This window comes from Lissotriton vulgaris, chromosome 7 (assembly GCF_964263255.1).
Source record: "Lissotriton vulgaris chromosome 7, aLisVul1.2, whole genome shotgun sequence".
Taxonomy (NCBI): Eukaryota; Metazoa; Chordata; class Amphibia; order Caudata; family Salamandridae; genus Lissotriton; species Lissotriton vulgaris.
In genome coordinates, this window is record NC_141695.1 from 1,232,004,195 (window position 1) to 1,232,021,700 (window position 17,506).

A 17,506-nucleotide genomic window follows, 5' to 3' on the forward strand; every position below is an offset into this window, starting at 1 on the left:
AGGAGCGCGAGCTTCATTGACTGTCGCTGGATGCATGGAGCGCAGATGGAGCTGGACACACTCGGGGCTGGACACACTCAGAGCTGGACACCTGCACTCAGAGAGGACACGATCACCCTGCCAGCCTGCGCTGCAAGCATCTGAAGAGCGCCTGAAACGTTCTGCGATCTGACACTAAGACCATCCCTCCTTCCCTCAATGCCTGCCTTAAAGCACATCCCACTTTGCACCAGGAGGTGAAGCAGGGCCCTACTACAGCTGGCGTGTTCTTTACTAGGCCAAAGATAGCAATGACATTACGCAATGCCACACTGCACACTCAAATCACGGATAGGACAGGAAATAACCCCCTCCCTCTCTTCCTCCTGAGCCATGACAGTGTAATCACAGAGCGAAAGGTGTTGGAGTGCTTTGTTCATGTTTTTAGCTCAGATCATATGTAACTCTCACTTCACACTTTGTGTCTGTGTACTTTACAACACTTACACATCTTCTTTACTGCACTATTTATCACTACTTTGAAGAGCTCGCAGGCCGGTCTCTTCCTTTGAAATTTATAGTCTAACAAGTGATCAAGAGGATGCCCTTTATTGCAATGCTAAAGGTCTCGCATTTGTGAGAGTTCAAGCTATTAGTATTGTAAATGACAACGCCTTCTATTTATGTTTTAAAACCCAAAACATAAATAAAAGACATTGTCATTTACAATGCTAATAGCTCAAACTTATGTGAATGCGATACCTATTGCATTGCAAATGCTTGTTCTTGGTAGGTAACAGTTTGCAACCCCTTCAATGTAGTTGCTGCAATAATTTAATAAAGTATATTTCTTATGAAACGCAGTGATCGCATAGAAGTAGTCAGTTCTAATTCATTAGGCATCTATCAGTAGTAATTATGATCCTTGGGGCTTGCATAAATGCATTTGCTTTTAAAAGCACATGGTGTTTAAAATTGGGAGGAAAAATGGGATACTATTGGATCTATATTGTGGTGAACCATAAGACGGGGCTGAAAGATGTATTATAAAAGATTACAACAGGCAGAAGGGGGGAGTGGATAGATTCATGAAATATTTCGGAGTTCTATGTAGCATAAAGTACCCCCACCATGAATAGAATGAATTTACATACCAAGCCCCCTTAGGTTCTTTTTGATACATGTTCTCTGACATTCTGCAAAGAGACATCTTGGAATGACTCTGATTTTATGACAGTTTAGCTTTCTAAGCATTGAGGGAATGAAGCTCCATGGAAAGCAACTTCATGTAATTATTATAGATGAAAGTATATCTATTGGAAGGTGAAATAATTGATCAATCTCAGTGATAATCGTGTGCTTCAGACATAGGGGGCTAGCTTCATGAAATTCAATAAATAAGACGGGGGTTGGAAGATGGTGGAGAGTGGGGACATATTCGCATGATTTTTCTCTATAGAACAGAATGAAGATGCATCTATATTTCTCTTTTGTTCATTTATTATTTCAGAACGGACTGCCCGCGGTCAAATCTCTCCTGGCTGTTGTATCCAAGTACGTCCTTTGCCCTGTACTGGTAAGTCCTCCAAACCACTGTGTACCACTGTCAAACTATAAAGAAAGAAATGTGTTAATATTGTTTGACTTCCTCATAGAGCACTCCTATTAATTTGAGTGTATCATGTTGAGAAATCAAATTGTCAGTAGTCTTTGGCCGATTGGCTATCCAATAAGACACTCTTCCATCTGTCACAAAGATTATTCCTGGCCATTGAGACTTTTGTTCAAACATTAGAGCTGCCTATAACTTCACGTTAATTCACCACATTGCAGTGATATTGAGCGTCTTGCAATGACTATAGTGAAAGATATTTCGATCTAGAGTAACATTTAACAATCTGGAATGAATTAGCATGCCGAGTTTAATGGCGGCCACTATTACTTCTGAATTCATTCTTAATCATTTCTACCCACTTCAAAATGATGGCAGGTTCAGTAAATGCAGCAGGTTTAAGCCTCTGTTTTATTCACAGATCTCTATAGGGGAGCACATTAAAGCTGTGAACAATGGTATAAGAAAGAGGGGCGTCTTCAGCTGAAATTTATTTTAAAGATATGAATTTAGACTCTCATAAGTGTACATTCGCTGTAAACACCTGAGGCAAAATCCCATACAAGAACCTACATTCATTTTTGTGGTTCAACCTGGTTAGCCAGGGCTAGGAGCCATAACAATTTGCAAAAAAAGAATCTCATGGCAATGTCTATGTGCCATACTGAGGTCTTTATTGAAACATTCAGATTTTGGGGGAAAAATATCGCCAGCATTCTGGCACTCGTTGGCGCTTAAGTAAGGGCCCACAACTGGTTCTCCCTTCTTTCAGTATAGGGGTGTATATCCACCAACCCGAATCTAATATTGGTTTCTCTCACCTATACTGTAGGGGACTATGGAGTTGTCTCACTTCCACCTCTGTGGTTATCCAAGTACTAAGATACAAATGTCTGCTACGTGGCAAGCAAACTTGCTGATTCATGGGAGGTTGGTGGATGCCATCGAATTAGGTATTAGCTGTCCAGACAAAGACCAGATGATGATTAACCTGCATTATGAGAGCTGCCTGTTTGTCTTGATGATGAGATGGTAGTTCAGTTCAAAATAACATTGCCTTTCCAGATCTGCAAATGTATCAGTGCAGGGGCTATCTGTAAATTATGCATTTCTGAAAAGAGTTACACTGTGAGATCAAGTATTAATTAAGCAATTTAGCAATTGAAATGTGTGTAGCTAGCAGGTAGTTTATTACAATTATAACAAGCATTAGTAAATGCATTAGTTTTCAACTCTCTTATTAACAAACAGCTGGTTATGTGTGTACCTCTTAGGGAAGCTGTGGGAGTAGTCACCTGGGAGGTAGTTGACAAGGAGCAGTTTTATACCTATTCGAAACGGTTAGTGCAAGCATGAAAGCTGCTTTAGCAATAATACGGAACATTAAAGAGAGAAGCTTTAGTGGATACAATGATTCGTCACCCCGGGTGCATGTCTGAGCCTCCGGTGCTGCCAGGAGTGGATGCACTGATTTTTACCACATACCCAGATCCTTTCCCATATCAGGTCTCGAGGTCTAACAATAAGCACTGATAAACAATTCACAAGTACATCTATGTATGTCTCCAGCTCTCCGCAAGAGAGGATTCCATGAGCACGGAGAGGAGAGGGGAGCAACCAGACAATAAAGTCTCCGGAAATGGAAGAGGGTAAATGAGGGGAAAGCTTCTGGGAGTGTAAAGGAAGGTGGATGGAAAGGACGTAATAGAGGTAGGAAATCATGCAAAATAAGGCATTTGATGTGAGTTTAGCTTGATGTATGGATCAGAAAAGGAGGTTGGAAAAGTAAGGACAATGGGAAGTAAGGAAGGTGCCAGGTAGTAAAAGACTAAGACAGGTGTAGGAAAACCGACGGGCCCGACAATGGCTGCAGAGGGATGGGAGGCTATACAGATGGGCAAAAATAGATGGGTTTGAAAGAAAGGTGGTGATAAATGTAGAAATGAGTAGCGGAAAGGTGCAGGGACTATACTTGTGATGGGAGTTAAGCTTTGCACTCACCTTGGTTCCCAAAGATGGCCATAAGCCGGTGAATGAATAGCTGTCCCAAGCCTCCTTTCTTCGCCACCATCACACTGCTGATAGCTCCTTGATATCAAATTTGGAGCTCCACTCCAAGGAATACAGTGTAAAGGAGTGACCCTGCCATGCTTGGAAAAGTGTGGCAGGCCTCGCCCACTTATACGGAGACAGATAGAGGTGGAAGTGCGGGGATAAAAGAAGGATAAAAAGCTGTCTGATAGAAGAAGGATAATAAAACCCTTCCCCATACCTCTTTTTTTTGCCACCTTCACACAGCTGTTAGCTCCCTGATATAATATTTAGAGCTTCACTCCAAGACACACGGGGGGCTGATTTATGAGCCCTTGCGTCACTTTTGCACTTTTTGTAGCACCAACAGCATTAAAAATGTGCCTTGTTGCACCATATTTACAAAGTGACGCATCTAGGTAGATGCGTCACTTTGTAAACCCCTCCACCACATTATATCTACACCAGGTATAATGTATGCAGGTGGGGGCGTTCCAACACAAGAAAGGGTCGTAGAAGTGACGCAGTGAAATCTATAAGATTTCACTGCGCCACTTCTAGGACGCAAATGCGTCAATATCTTACGCCTGCCTCATGGCTGGCGTAAGACTGATGCAGGCACATTTAACATGGGACTTGCTCATTTGTAATGACTTATTGCTGGAGTTGCGTCACTTTTATGACACACTCCAGCAATGCGTAATTTTTGCGCCTACAGATACGTCAGAAATACAGACGTATCTGTAACTCCTTGCGACATGATGCGTCATACTGTAAATATGACGCATCATTGGTGTCGCAAGGGGGTCCCAATGAAAAGAGACGCATCGCTGTTTTCTCGCGGCGATGCGTCACTTTTCATAAATGAGGCCCACGGTTTAAACGAGCAACACCACTGTGCTTGGAAAAGTGTGGGAGGCCATGCCCACTTAACGGAGCCGGCTAAAGGAAGCGTGGGGACGTTGAAGGATAAAAATGTGTTTAATGTGTGAAGTGTCGGTAAAAACAACAAAGGTGCTCAAACTTCGAAGTCTGTCAGTGCGTCATCCATCATGCACAAAAAACAACACCATGCACACCAACTCTTAACTATCATGAAAACCAGCTACAATATATTAGCTGTGAATCAAAAACACAAGACATGTGTTGTAAATGAAGTTAGTAGACAGATGTAAGGCTTAATACTTGTTTATTAAGCACCATAGAGAATAGCTGGTGTTCCCATCAGAAAGCAGGAGCTAACTGACAGGACAGAACATAGGAGAAGATGACATCAGGGAAAATGGAATGCAGGACTTAAAGGGATACAGAGAAACATAAGTGCCGAGAATACAACATATCCTCTTCCCTTCATACGGAGAAACATGGAAAAAAAAACGAAAGTAAGTTTAAAAAAAAAAACATGATAAGACCATGCTCTTCGTTACAGAGAGAGACCTTACTTGCAAACAAAGTCACGTAAATGACCTGGGGGTCTTCTCACTCTCTGGATTCTACTAGCACAAAACTCATTGATACCACTGGCGCTAGGCTCACTGGTTCTCACCGGTTCTCGCTCGGCTTTCTTATACAGTGCCACACGCCTCAAGTTCCAACTCTCACCGTTAAATAAAGTGACAAATCTTTTGTGTACAGACTTGACCTTAAATGGACCCCTGAACTTCGTCAGTCCGACACCCACTCGACCAGGTTTGACTTTAACCCAATCATTCACAGCAAATTTACATGCGCCATCTGATTCACATACAGTGTCAGGCTCACCAGGACCAGCAGGAGGGTCAGCGTTCAGAAATTCTTTCATCCACGCAGCCACTAGTTTAGTACCCGCTGAACGTCCCCTCATGACAGAAAACGGGACCAAACCGGTCACACCATTTTCAGTAGTCCTGTAGGCCCAAACTAGGTCATTAACCAAACTCTTCACATCCATTCGGGAAGAAATCGCCATTTGAATGGCACCTTTAACCATTTGGTTGGCCCTCTCCACTATGCCATTTCCCTGGGGGTTGTAAAGTGAGGTCCTTGAGTGAATAATACCGCATTACAGAGAAACATAAGTGCCGAGAATACAACAACATGCTGGTGACAAAGTAAATTATGAGAAATTTCTGTGTGAACATATGTTTGCTGCAGCTCCGTTTGGTCGTGGTAATGTAGGTACAGTAGTACGTTTTTGTTTAAAGAAATAACTGTTTAAGAAACATTTCTCTCAGCTTCAGACATAAGTGCACATTTTTGCAACGTCTGTTTTAAAGATTTAGTTACGGAGAAACGAATACACTCATACAAGATATTTTGTATGAAACAATAATGTTATGAATCCCCAGTTATAAAAGTTTTCCTCCTGCTGAATTATTAGCCTCTTTTCTGGATATACCATGGCTAGCAAAGCTTGAAATGAGACAAGCTCGGATGGTGAACCCGCCAGAGCAGGCTTCCCCGGTGCAGACTACGTATGGCTGGAACCTTTGCAAGTAGCCACTGGCGATCAATCACATATGGCTGCAGGTTTCGAGTTCAAAGTACGCAACATAATTCCAAGCAGGCAGTCAGAACAGCTCAGTTTCATTAGTTATGTTTTACCTAGAAGCTTCCTGACAGGAGTTCATTGACACATCTCCCTGGAAGCCGGTCAAACCCGTTGGCAGTTTTGCCATGATGACATATTGCTCAATGGAAAGAGAGGGTGTCATAAAGCCATTACATCAGCGTGCTCCATGGAGAGAGGGAGTGCCCAAAATGGAAAAATATGTGTGTCTGCCATGCCCAGTATAAAGAGCGCGAAATCTACATGGTGGGTACTGCAGTAGCGGGGACTGCAGCCACTGTGCCAGCTGAAAGCAGAATGCTGCTAAAAATACCACAATTTGTCACCTGCAAATTGGTACGTTTTAGTTTCAGTCCTTTCGCCATTACCCATTTTCTGATCTAGACAATAATATTCATCCCACACTGTGAAAAGCCTTCATTAGCTGGAATACTTCATTACACAAAGCAGTCTCCAACCACTCTGGAAACATTTCTAAAGTGCACGCAGTTAATCGAGAAGAGCCGACCACAAGCATGTGTTCCCACTAATGATTTATAAAAGCAGCTACAGGATGAAAAACTGCTACAAAAATATTAATAGCAATACACAATCAATCAATCAACACGTTTTTTACTTTTTTTTTACAAGCTGTAAATATTTCCTTACTTTCCTACATGCAGCCATAAAATATGCCTATTTAGTGCTGAAGGTGTTCCAGGGCACATTTTGAAGTGTGCATGTAAAGCATTGGCGGAGACTACAGGTCTGCAATCCGCTTATGGAATTCCGAAGGCCAGACATAAAAAACAAGCGAGGGCAGCCATTGCAAAAATGGTGTTTACAGATGGAGGGGCTGTGTGTGGTGACGGTCTAGCGTCACGTAGGCAGGAAACGGAAGGGCGGGACCGGAAGCGGAAGGCGGCCATTTTTAGGTAGTTGGCGCCGACCGCGGGAAGAGTCAGAAGCTCTTCCCGGCGCTCCGGTGATTAAAGAAAAGTTAACTTTCAAAGGCTTCGTTGTGGTCATTTCGGGGGCTTCCACAATGGCGACGAGGATTGGGATGTAGACCCCGCCCCCAGCCACCGAAGAAAAAGAAAAAAAAGTAAAATTTACACAGACAGAAACACACCGGAGCGTGGCAGAGGACACTAGGCAGTCTTCACCAGAAGCCCAGCCAGCAACAAGAGACCAGCGGACACACGCAGAGGCAGAGGTACGCCACAGGGAAACAGCGCATAATGATACACGGCGTGAAAAAGGGGCTGCACACCATTATTAAGAGGACGCATCCTCGAGGGGGCCCCACAGCATTGCAGCGAACCTCACCTCCGGCCAGTGGCCTAGCTCAGCACGCTGGCGGCGCGGCAACCACACGGGGAAGGGTCAACAGAAAGAGACACAGACCATAAGAGCGGTCAGCAAACGTCGACACCTGGCGGAAGCAAGACAAAGAGCAGTGCCACAGACAGTGAGCACAGTGACGAGGACGCTGACACGCATCAGCCACCAGGTAGCCCACCTGGCAAGCGCATACCAGAGCAAGCAGATACCAGGGGTGGCAACAAGATGGCTACTCAGTCCACCTCCCTCACCCAAATGGTGCCTTTCATGTCGAAGAGTGGTGAGCCAGAAATGCAGTGGGAGGACTGGAAACGGTACTTCCTCAACTATTTGGAAGCCGTGGAGGAAGAAGGAGGGGCACCATTTTCGAGTCCTAGGAGGAAGAAGATATTGTTACACAACTTGGGTCCAGAAGGGATCAGGGTATACGACACCATAGTCAAGGGCACGAGAAACGCAGCAGACACAAATGTGTTCGGTCACGCCATTGTAGACCTAGACGCGCACTACAGGCCAGTAGTTTGTGTGGCAATAGACAGACACAACTTCTTCCAGAGGAAACAAAAAGGGGGAGAGTCGGTGGATGAATATGTGGTGGCACTACAAAAGTTAGCCTTGACATGCAAATTCGGAACGCTACATGATGACCTTATAAGAGACCAGATCATTATGCACACGTCCAGCACTCACATTCAGGAAAAATTATGGGTCAATGGTGATTCCCCTCTAAAGGAAGTATGGGCCATGGTGAAAAAGGCGGAAATGTTTAAGAGATGCGCGCAAGCAGCCCGGAAGGAGACAGGAGGAACGCAAACCATATGTAAGATAATTACACCCGGAAGGAACGAGAGATCAAGGCCAAGAGACCAACAAAAGGGACAAGATGGAAAACGGACACCCCAAACCAGCCACGCTTACCAGAGGACAAGCAGGGGCAGACGACCGAGGTGCTATAGATGTGGAAGCATGTCGCATTTAGGAAACGACAAAGCGTGCCCCGCATTCAGGGCTAAATGCTCATTCTGCAGCGTGTTTGGGCACTATGAGAAGGTGTGCCGCCGAAAACCCAGAGGAGCCAGGATAAAATATGTGGACCAGGAACAACAAGGTGAAGTAGAGAGCCAGGAAGAAGAAGAGGACCTGGAAGAAATCCTCTACATCGACGTGCAAGTACTAGAAATGGATGGTGAAGAGACGGACAAACCTAAGCTGACGATGAGCATTGGAGGGGTGTCGATGGAAATGATCGCAGATAGCAGAGCACCCATTTCCATAATACAGAGGAAGGTTTGGGAAGAGAAGTTTGGGGCCCAAAGAGAAGAAGGATTGCAACCAATGGACTTGAGGCCAGTAACGTACACTGGGCAAAGGATCCCAATGTTAGGGTATTGCCCCTTGTTGTTTGAATTCAGAGGACGCCAGGCAAATTGCAAATTATATATTGCCGAGAAGGGGCCATCAGTGCTCAGCTGGAAGGACCAAGGAGCACTGGGCATACTGTTGAATCCAGGCGGAGTAGAAAATATCTTACTAATGGACAGGGAAGGAGAAGAAGGAGAAGGCAAAGGAGGGTCCTGGCATAAGGCATATCCCAAAGTCTTCAATGGTCAAATAGGTGAATTGATCAAGTACAGACACCTCATAAAGCTGAAGGAAGGAGCGGTCCCTGTTGTCCACAAAGTGAGGAACATCCTGTTCCGGTGCAGAGAGGCAGTACAAGCAGAACTTGACAGACTGGAAAAAGAAGGGGTCATAAGAGCCATCGAGAGTGCAGAATGGCTTTCGCCTCTGGTTGTAGCGCAGAAGCCTAATGGGAAGGTGAGGCTATGTGTGGACCTCAGAGAACTCAACAAAAATATCATGGTCGACAAGTTTCCCCTACCCCGCATCAGCGAGATTTTGGCTAAGACCAAAGGCAAACGGTGGTTCTCCACAATAGACTTGTCATCCGCCTATCACCAAGTCAAGTTGCAACCTTCATGCAGTCACCTCACGTCGTTCATCACTCCCTTTGGCTGTTACGAGTTTGTAAGGATGCCTTTTGGCCTGGCCTCAGCGGCGGCAGTATTCCAAAAACTTATGCACAGGCTATTCCGGAAAGAAAAAGGAGTCCAGTTCTTCCAGGATGACATTCTGGTCATGGGAGACACTAAATTGGAACACGATGAGAAGCTGCACATGGTACTACGCACACTGCAAGAAAATGGATTGACGGCGGAGTGGTCAAAATGCAAGTTCGGGTGCAATCCGTCACGTATCTGGGACACGAAGTGAGCGGAAAGGGGATTGAACCAAAACGTTCCAATATGCAAGCCATCCTGAGAGCACCAGCACCGAGCAAGAAGGAAGACGTCCGGTCATTCCTGGGAATGCCTGAATTCTACAGCAAATTCATTCTCCACTTTGCCACGAAAACTCATCGCTTAAGACAACTGTTGAAGGAAAGGAATGGATTTCAGTGGAACCAGGAGGAACAGACCGAATTCGAGACTCTGAAACAAGAGATGAGCGACGCAATTCCCCTCAAGGGATTTGACCCGGATGCGGAATCGATACTGACAACAGACGCGAGTGACCGAGGCCTGGGAGCGGTGCTAATGCAGCGGTCGGAAATTGGGGAGATATCCACAGTTTGTTTTGCCTCAAGGTCTCTGGCGCCTAACGAAGAGAAGTTTAGCGTCATTGAGAAAGAGATGCTGGCTGTCGTATGGGCGATGGAGAGGTTTAGGCAGTATCTGTGGGGTGCGAAATTCCTGGTGAAAACAGATCACAAACCTTTGGTCAAGGTACTGACGTCCAGTGGGCATGCGCACGCCACCCCGAGGATCGAAAAAATGACACTGCGTCTGCTAGACTTTGTGTATGAAGTGAAACATATACCAGGACCACAGAACAAAGTAGCCGATTTTTCAAGTCGTGCGGCAGCCATGGAGGATGCAAATGAACAAGAGCGCCCAAAGTGGGAAGGATACATAGTGGCCACCATTCAGGACATGGAAAGGGTGATCAGCGCATAAGACTGGGAAGAGGCCTACAAGGCAGATGAAGACATGGAAGGGATCAAGGGATATGTAACCCACGGATGGCCGGAAAAAAGGCACCTAAAGTAAGCACTAAGAAGGTTCTGGGAAGTAAGAGATGAACTGTCTCTGGCAGAAAACCCAGTGTTTCTTCTAAGGGGCGACAAAGTAGTCCCACCGCATGGCATAATTGAACATTTGATGGTGCTTCTACATAAAGGGCACCAGGGAACCACCAAAACTAAGGCCCTGGCCAGACAAGCATACTGGTGGCCAGCCATGGATGCCCAAGTGGAAAGACATGTGAGAGATTGCGAGTCGTGTGCCAAGGCCGACAAATCCCAGAGCATGATGAGACCAGCTTTAGGAAAGTTCCCAGTGCCGGAAGGACCATGGGAAATGGTGTCTGTCGATATCATGGGACCTGTCCTCAACAAGGAAGGAGTACAGAAGCACGCCATCGTCATGGTTGACAGGTACTCTAAATGGCCTGAGGTGGTTGTAAAGGAGAAGGTGGACACAGAAGTGGTGGTAGACTTTCTACGCAATGTTTTCATCAGGGAAGGAATCCCTAAAGTAATCACTTGCGACAACGGACCGCAGTTTGTGTCGGCGCAGTGGGAAGAGTTCACATCCAGGAATGGCATTGTGGTAAATCACACCCCCATCTATCATCCAGCGGGCAACGGCCAAGTTGAACGCTTCAATCGAGTGATAATGGGCACCATCCAAGCGGCCATTGATGAGGGACTGGACTGGGAGAGAGAATTAATGAAGATGTTATGGGCGTACCGCATAACCCCGGGCAGCACGGGGTACAGTCCCGTCAAAGTATTGAGAGGAAGGGATGCCTTCACGAAGGACATTATGGTGTGAAGAAAAATGGTGGTGCAAAGTAAGTGGTCACCTGCGGTGGTTAGAAAGAACCTAGAGAGAGCGCAGGAAGTGTACACTGAGCATTTCAACAAGAGACATAATGTGCAAGGAGTGGAGTTGGAGAAAGGCGACTGGGTCAGAGTGAAATCAGCCATCTTAAAAAGAAAAGGGGAGAGCAAGTTTTCACCGCCCCTACGAGTAATAGAGCCGTATGCCCGGTCGGCCTTACTCAGTGACGGCAAGGTGTGCAGCAATGCAGAAAGATTTTGAAGTGGGGAGCAGAGATGGAGGAAGACATTGAGAATGTAGAAGAAGGAGAAGGAGAAAGTAACGGAAGGAACAAGGGAAATGTAGAAGAAGGTGTGGAGCAAGTAGGAGAAAGCAGTACGGAAGGGAATGGAGAAGACGGAGCAGAAGAAGGAACGGAAGGCGGGAGCAAGGAAAGATCGGACAAGGAGGCAAAGAAGAGAAGTACAGAGGAAGTTAGTGGAAGGAGTGACAGAGAGATGCAGAGTGGTAAAGTGGGAGATGGAGCTAAGAAGACGAGAGCAGGAAGGGAAGTAAAGGTTCCAAATAAGTTCAAGGACTTTGAGATGGACTACAAGTAAGGACTAGATTTCATGTTATGTCATTGCATTAAAGGGGGGAGATATGTGGTGACGGTCTAGCGTCACGTAGGCAGGAAACAGAAGGGCGGGACCGGAAGTGGAAGGCGGCCATTTTAGGTAGTTGGCGCCGACCGCGGAAAGAGTCAGAAGCTGTTCTCGGCGCTCCGGTGATTAAGGAAAAGTTAACTTGCAAAGGCTTCGTTGTGGTCATTTCGGGGGCTTCCACACTGTGGTGTGAGCTGGAGAAAATTATAGGCAACCAAAATGAACAGCGCTGGTGTAGAGCATGGCTAGGATTAAAAAGAAATGACAGCGCTTTAAAAATAAAAACAAGCACAGCGCACGTACTGTGCAGGCAAAGCACTGGTAGAGACTACACGTCTGCAACCTGCTGTGGGAAATTCGAGCACCGGAAATAAAAAACAAGCGAGGGTGGCCTTTGCAGGAATGGCATTTACAGGGGAGGGGCTGTGACATGCGCTGGGGAAACCAAAGGCAAACAAAAAGTACAGCGCTGGTTAAGAGTGAGGCTATGGTTAAAAAGAAATGCCAGCACTTTAAAAATAAAAACAAACATAGAGCAAGTGATCTGCAGGCATTACCTTAAAAATCGTTTCACAAAATTGGATGGAAACAGTACTTTGGCCCCGGGAAACTGATAAGAGAAGCACGCGAGGAACAATACGAGGAAACAACAGGAAATAGTATGCTACAGCCGATAGTAACAGAGGAAAAGAAAGCGGTAAGCATAGAAGGTAATAAAAAGCAAGGAAAGCAAGTGGGAGGGAGTTAAGCCCCTCTTAAAATTTACATTAAAGTACAAAAGATTTCACAAAAGCACAGCGCAAGTGGTGTGCAGGGGAAACATAATGAGTGTGTTAAAGCATGAATGACTGGAACTAAAATGTAACTTTCAGGTCCCAAATTCTAAATTCAGTAGTCTAGATCTGTAAGTAAACCTATCTGCTACTGAGATCTGCATGCGACAATGGGTCGCAATGTTTAAATTCTAGGTAGATAGCTCAGGAGCTAATGTAGGAGATTATGGTTTCTTTCTGAAACTTGCAGGCCAATGGCATTAATCCAAGTCAGATAACTGAGCAAGTGTATGTGTCAGCTGCCGAAATTTCTTTGTAACTTGCAGGGCACAAGCTCTAATGCTAATTCTAAGGTTGGGCTGGTTATGATACCTGCTGCATAGAGCTATTGTTAACGTAAAGATCAAAACCCTGATGGCAGCAAGTTAGCTGGGTTAATAAATTGTGACAAACATATTCGTGCACAGCATGTTAGCGCATGTCAGATTCAATGAGGCAGATGGAAATATTAATGTATCTTTTACAGGGACCTATCTTACTCTGCAGATCACATGTTCCATTTCCGGTGGGGCTGACTTATATTCTTCCAAGGGCCAGGAAAAAGTACATTTGAATTAGGTAACAGGGTCAAATGTCAGATGAGATTTTGCTGCCTTTCATCATTCCAATGATAGTGAAGGTGTGCCTTTAAATTAACAGTGGTTACCACAGCATGTGGATACGCAAGATTTGGATTCATTAAAGTAATTTTTCTAAATGGAAAGCTAGCAAGGTTAGTAAAAGACTGTATTAATCATATCACTCAGGCTAATCATCAAATTCAGAAGCATGCACGAATGCTTTTGGGAGTTTTCTCTGTAAATACTCACCAACTTCCATAGCCTCCCATAAAAAAAAAAAACATTAGGACATTGCTCATATTTGCTGGTGTAGCCTCAAAAACATGAACATTCAGTGGTATTTAAGAGGAATTTTCTGAATACTCTGCCCCAAGATCAATGAATGTTCTTTATATTCACCCTGAAAACCTGGCCTACTCCCAATTCATCACTATAAAATAAAGTGGCTAGATTTTCAAGCACGACTGAGGAAACGGTGAGCAGCGTCATTTCAGTCATGTAAAGTGCTTATTTTAAGCCGGTGAATGCCTTTTTCCTCATCAGACTTTGATCCAGACAAAAAGTGAGAAGAGTAAACACAGAAGGATAAAAGAAGGATGGATAGAAAGACATAAAACCAGTGACTAAGAAAGTGAGGAAGAAAAAGAACCTGCACGAAAGGGGCAGGGAATGCTTGGTGGTGTAAGAAGGAAGCTTGAGGTGCAGTCAAAACTGCACAGCCTTGGTATTCGCACCCTAACCTTCGATAACAGCAGCAATGGCATCTGAGCAAAACTTGCAGCCCCTGCCCTTAGTTTTCTTCAAACTAACCACTGGTCCTGTAACACAAAATTCCTGGTTTTTAATTATAGCAGGACTGCTACATAGCACCATCTCCCCATGCGGTACACAAACTAAGCTTTCCTCACTCGGTGACTCAATAAACCTGTGAATGATTAGCAAACTGGAGTTTAGTTTGGCAGCTACTTTGAAACTGTGACTGGTGACTCCCAGGACCACACTTAGAGGCACCCTCATCTACAGACCACCAGGAACCCGCACACAATTTAATGAAGACATCATTGACTTCATCAGCCCACATGCCCTCGCCTCCGAGAACTACATTTTACTGGGAGACCTCAACTTCCACCTGGAAAAGAATAACGATAACAACACCACCACCCTTCTGGACAACCTCGCAAATCTTGGACTCAAACAACTTGTTGACAACCCCACCCACCTTGCCGGACACACGCTCGACCCTATCTTCACCTCCAGCAAACACATCTCCTTCGATCACACCACGGCTCTCCATTGGACGGACCACAGCTGCGTTCATTTCAGCTACAAAAAGATCACGACCCACATCCCACCACAACCTATTCCTCAAAGAAACTGGAACAAAATCACCACCGACCAACTCTTCACATCGCTTAACCAAAACCCCCCCACCATATCATCGGACCCAAACCAAGCTGCCACCAAACTCACACAATGGATCACCCACAGCGCTGACAAATTAGCACCCTTGAAAAACCACCAGATCAAACAAGGTAGCAAAAAGGCCCTTTGGTTCAACGATGACCTTAAGAAATCCAAGAAGCTATGTCGCACCCTCGAGAAAACCTGGAGAAAAAACCCAACCCCTAACAACCTGACAACCTTCAAGGACGCCACCCGCAAACACCACCAACTGATCCGATCCACCAAGAAATCTGCATTCAAGGATCGACTCGACAACAACACCCACAACAGGAAAGAATTATTTGATATCGTCAGAGAATTTACCAACCCCACCGCCGGCACCAACGATATCACTCCCTCCCAAGACCTCTGCGACTCCCTATCCTCCTTCTTCCACAACAAAATCGCCGACATTCATAACAGCTTTGGAAACCTGTCCGAAGAACAACCCACTCAACCCACCTCCGATCCTAAACAGCACTCTCACAACCTTTACGCCTGGAACCCAATCACAATTAAAGGCACCATCCGCCTGATGAACTCCATCCACTCAGGATCGCCAACCGACCCATGTCCCCACCACATTTTCAACAAAGCAGACTCCATCATCGCACCCCATCTTTGCGATGTCATCAACTGCTCCTTCAACTCCGCTACCTTCCCAGAAAGCTGGAAACATGCCGAACTCAGCGCCCTTCTGAAAAAACCCACAGCGGACCCCTCTGAACTTAAAAACTACCGCCCCATCTCACTCCTCCCCTTCCCGGCCAAAGTCATCGAGAAAGCCGTCAATAGCCAGCTCGCCGCCTTCCTTGAATCCAATAATTCACTTGACCCCTCACAGTCCGGCTTCCGAGCCAAACACAGCACCGAAACCGCCCTCATCGCTGCCACAGACGGCATCCGAAAACTACTGGACAACGGAGAAACAGTTGCCCTCATCCTACTTGACCTCTCCGCCGCCTTCGACACAGTCTGTCATAACACCCTCATTCAACGCCTCAGCAACATCGGAATACAAGGAAAAGCGTTGGACTGGATCATCTTGTTCCTCGCCGGTAGAACCCAAAGAGTCCGCCTCCCCCCATTCAAATCAGAGGCAACCGAAGTCATCTGCGGCGTAACACAAGGATCATCACTCAGTCCCACCCTCTTCAATGTATACATGAGTCCTCTTGCATCCATCGCGTGACAAGACAACCTCAACATCATCTCCTACGCAGACGACACCCAGCTGATCCTCTCCCTCACCAAAGATCCTAACACCGCCAAAACCAATCTACACGAAGGTATGAAAGAAGTAGCCGAATGGATGAGGAACAGCCATCTAAAACTTAACTCGGACAAAACGGAAGTCCTCATATTAGGATCATCCCCCTCCACCTGGGATGACTCATGGTGGCCACCGGCCCTGGGTACAGCACCCATACCTACAGATCATGCACGTAACCTGGGCTTCATCCTAGACTCCTCCCTCTCGATGGCCAGACAAGTCAACGCCGTCTCATCTTCATGCTTCAACATCCTTCGCATGCTCAAAAAAATCTTCCGCTGGATCCCCACCGAAATAAGAAAGACAGTCACCCACGCATTAGTCACTAGCAGACTAGATTATGGAAACACCCTCTACGCCGGAACCACAGCCAAACTACAGAAAAAACTCCAACGCATCCAAAACGCCTCAGCCAGACTCTTACTGGACATCCCCCGTCAAGCTCACATTTCCGGTCATCTGAGGGATCTCCACTGGCTTCCCGTCAACAAAAGAATAACATTCCGTCTCCTCACCCACACACACAAGGCCCTCTACGTCCTAGGACCCGAATGCCTCAACAAACGACTATCCTTCTACACACCCACCCGCCAACTATGTTCATCCAATCAAGCCCTCGCCACAATCCCGCGCATCAATAGCTCCACCATGGGAGGAAGATCTTTCTCCTATTTAGCGGCCAAAAACTGTAATTCTCTCCCCGCTCACCTCCGCCTCACACAGAACCACCTCTCCTTCAGAAAGCAGCTGAAAACCTGGCTATTCGATAAATGATGCACCCACTCTCACTCAAGCGCCTTGAAACCCTCTGGGTGAGTAGTGTGCTATAAAAATTACTGAACTTGAACTTGAACTTTATCTACATACATTTTAGAACTCATCCAAAACATATGTAATATAAGTGGAGAACACAAGGTTGCCATTAACGCCCAAACGTCAAGGCCCCAGCATCTAAATTAAATACTACCATGTTTTTGTTGTTTAAACAAAGATAGTAAAGCACTCAATGGGAGTTTATACAAAGTCAGTCCATAAAGTAAGGATTCTTATAGAATTTCAAATCTGTAATTTATTGCAGACAGAAGCCAGGTAACTGTGATCATCGGTATAAACTTGTTGAAAACAGGAGAAAACAATCAACACATGTTTTGTCACAAAGTGACTTCTTCAAGGCTGTAAATGAGTATAAACATCTGATCACCTAAGTGTATCTTTACATACATTTTTCAAGAATACAAGTTTCATCTGTACTTGCATGCCCTAGAAAGGAAGGGGCTCCTGCACCCGTGCTCCCAAAAGATTCTGTAAGAATTTTAAAGCATGTGATGAGTAACGTTAAATCCCAAAGTGTGTAA

The 17,506-nt window shown here is 45.6% G+C and overlaps 1 protein-coding gene across 1 annotated transcript in view; it reads left to right on the forward strand.

Annotated features, from left to right (window-relative positions):
* The window catches only part of LOC147703292 (uncharacterized), a 195,301-nt gene that overhangs the window by 96,351 nt on the left and 81,444 nt on the right, over positions 1-17,506 (forward strand). The window contains exon 7 of the mRNA XM_086929489.1: positions 1,490-1,555. Coding sequence (XP_086785615.1) covers positions 1,490-1,555 — 66 coding nt within the window. The remainder of the gene's footprint in view (positions 1-1,489; positions 1,556-17,506) is intronic.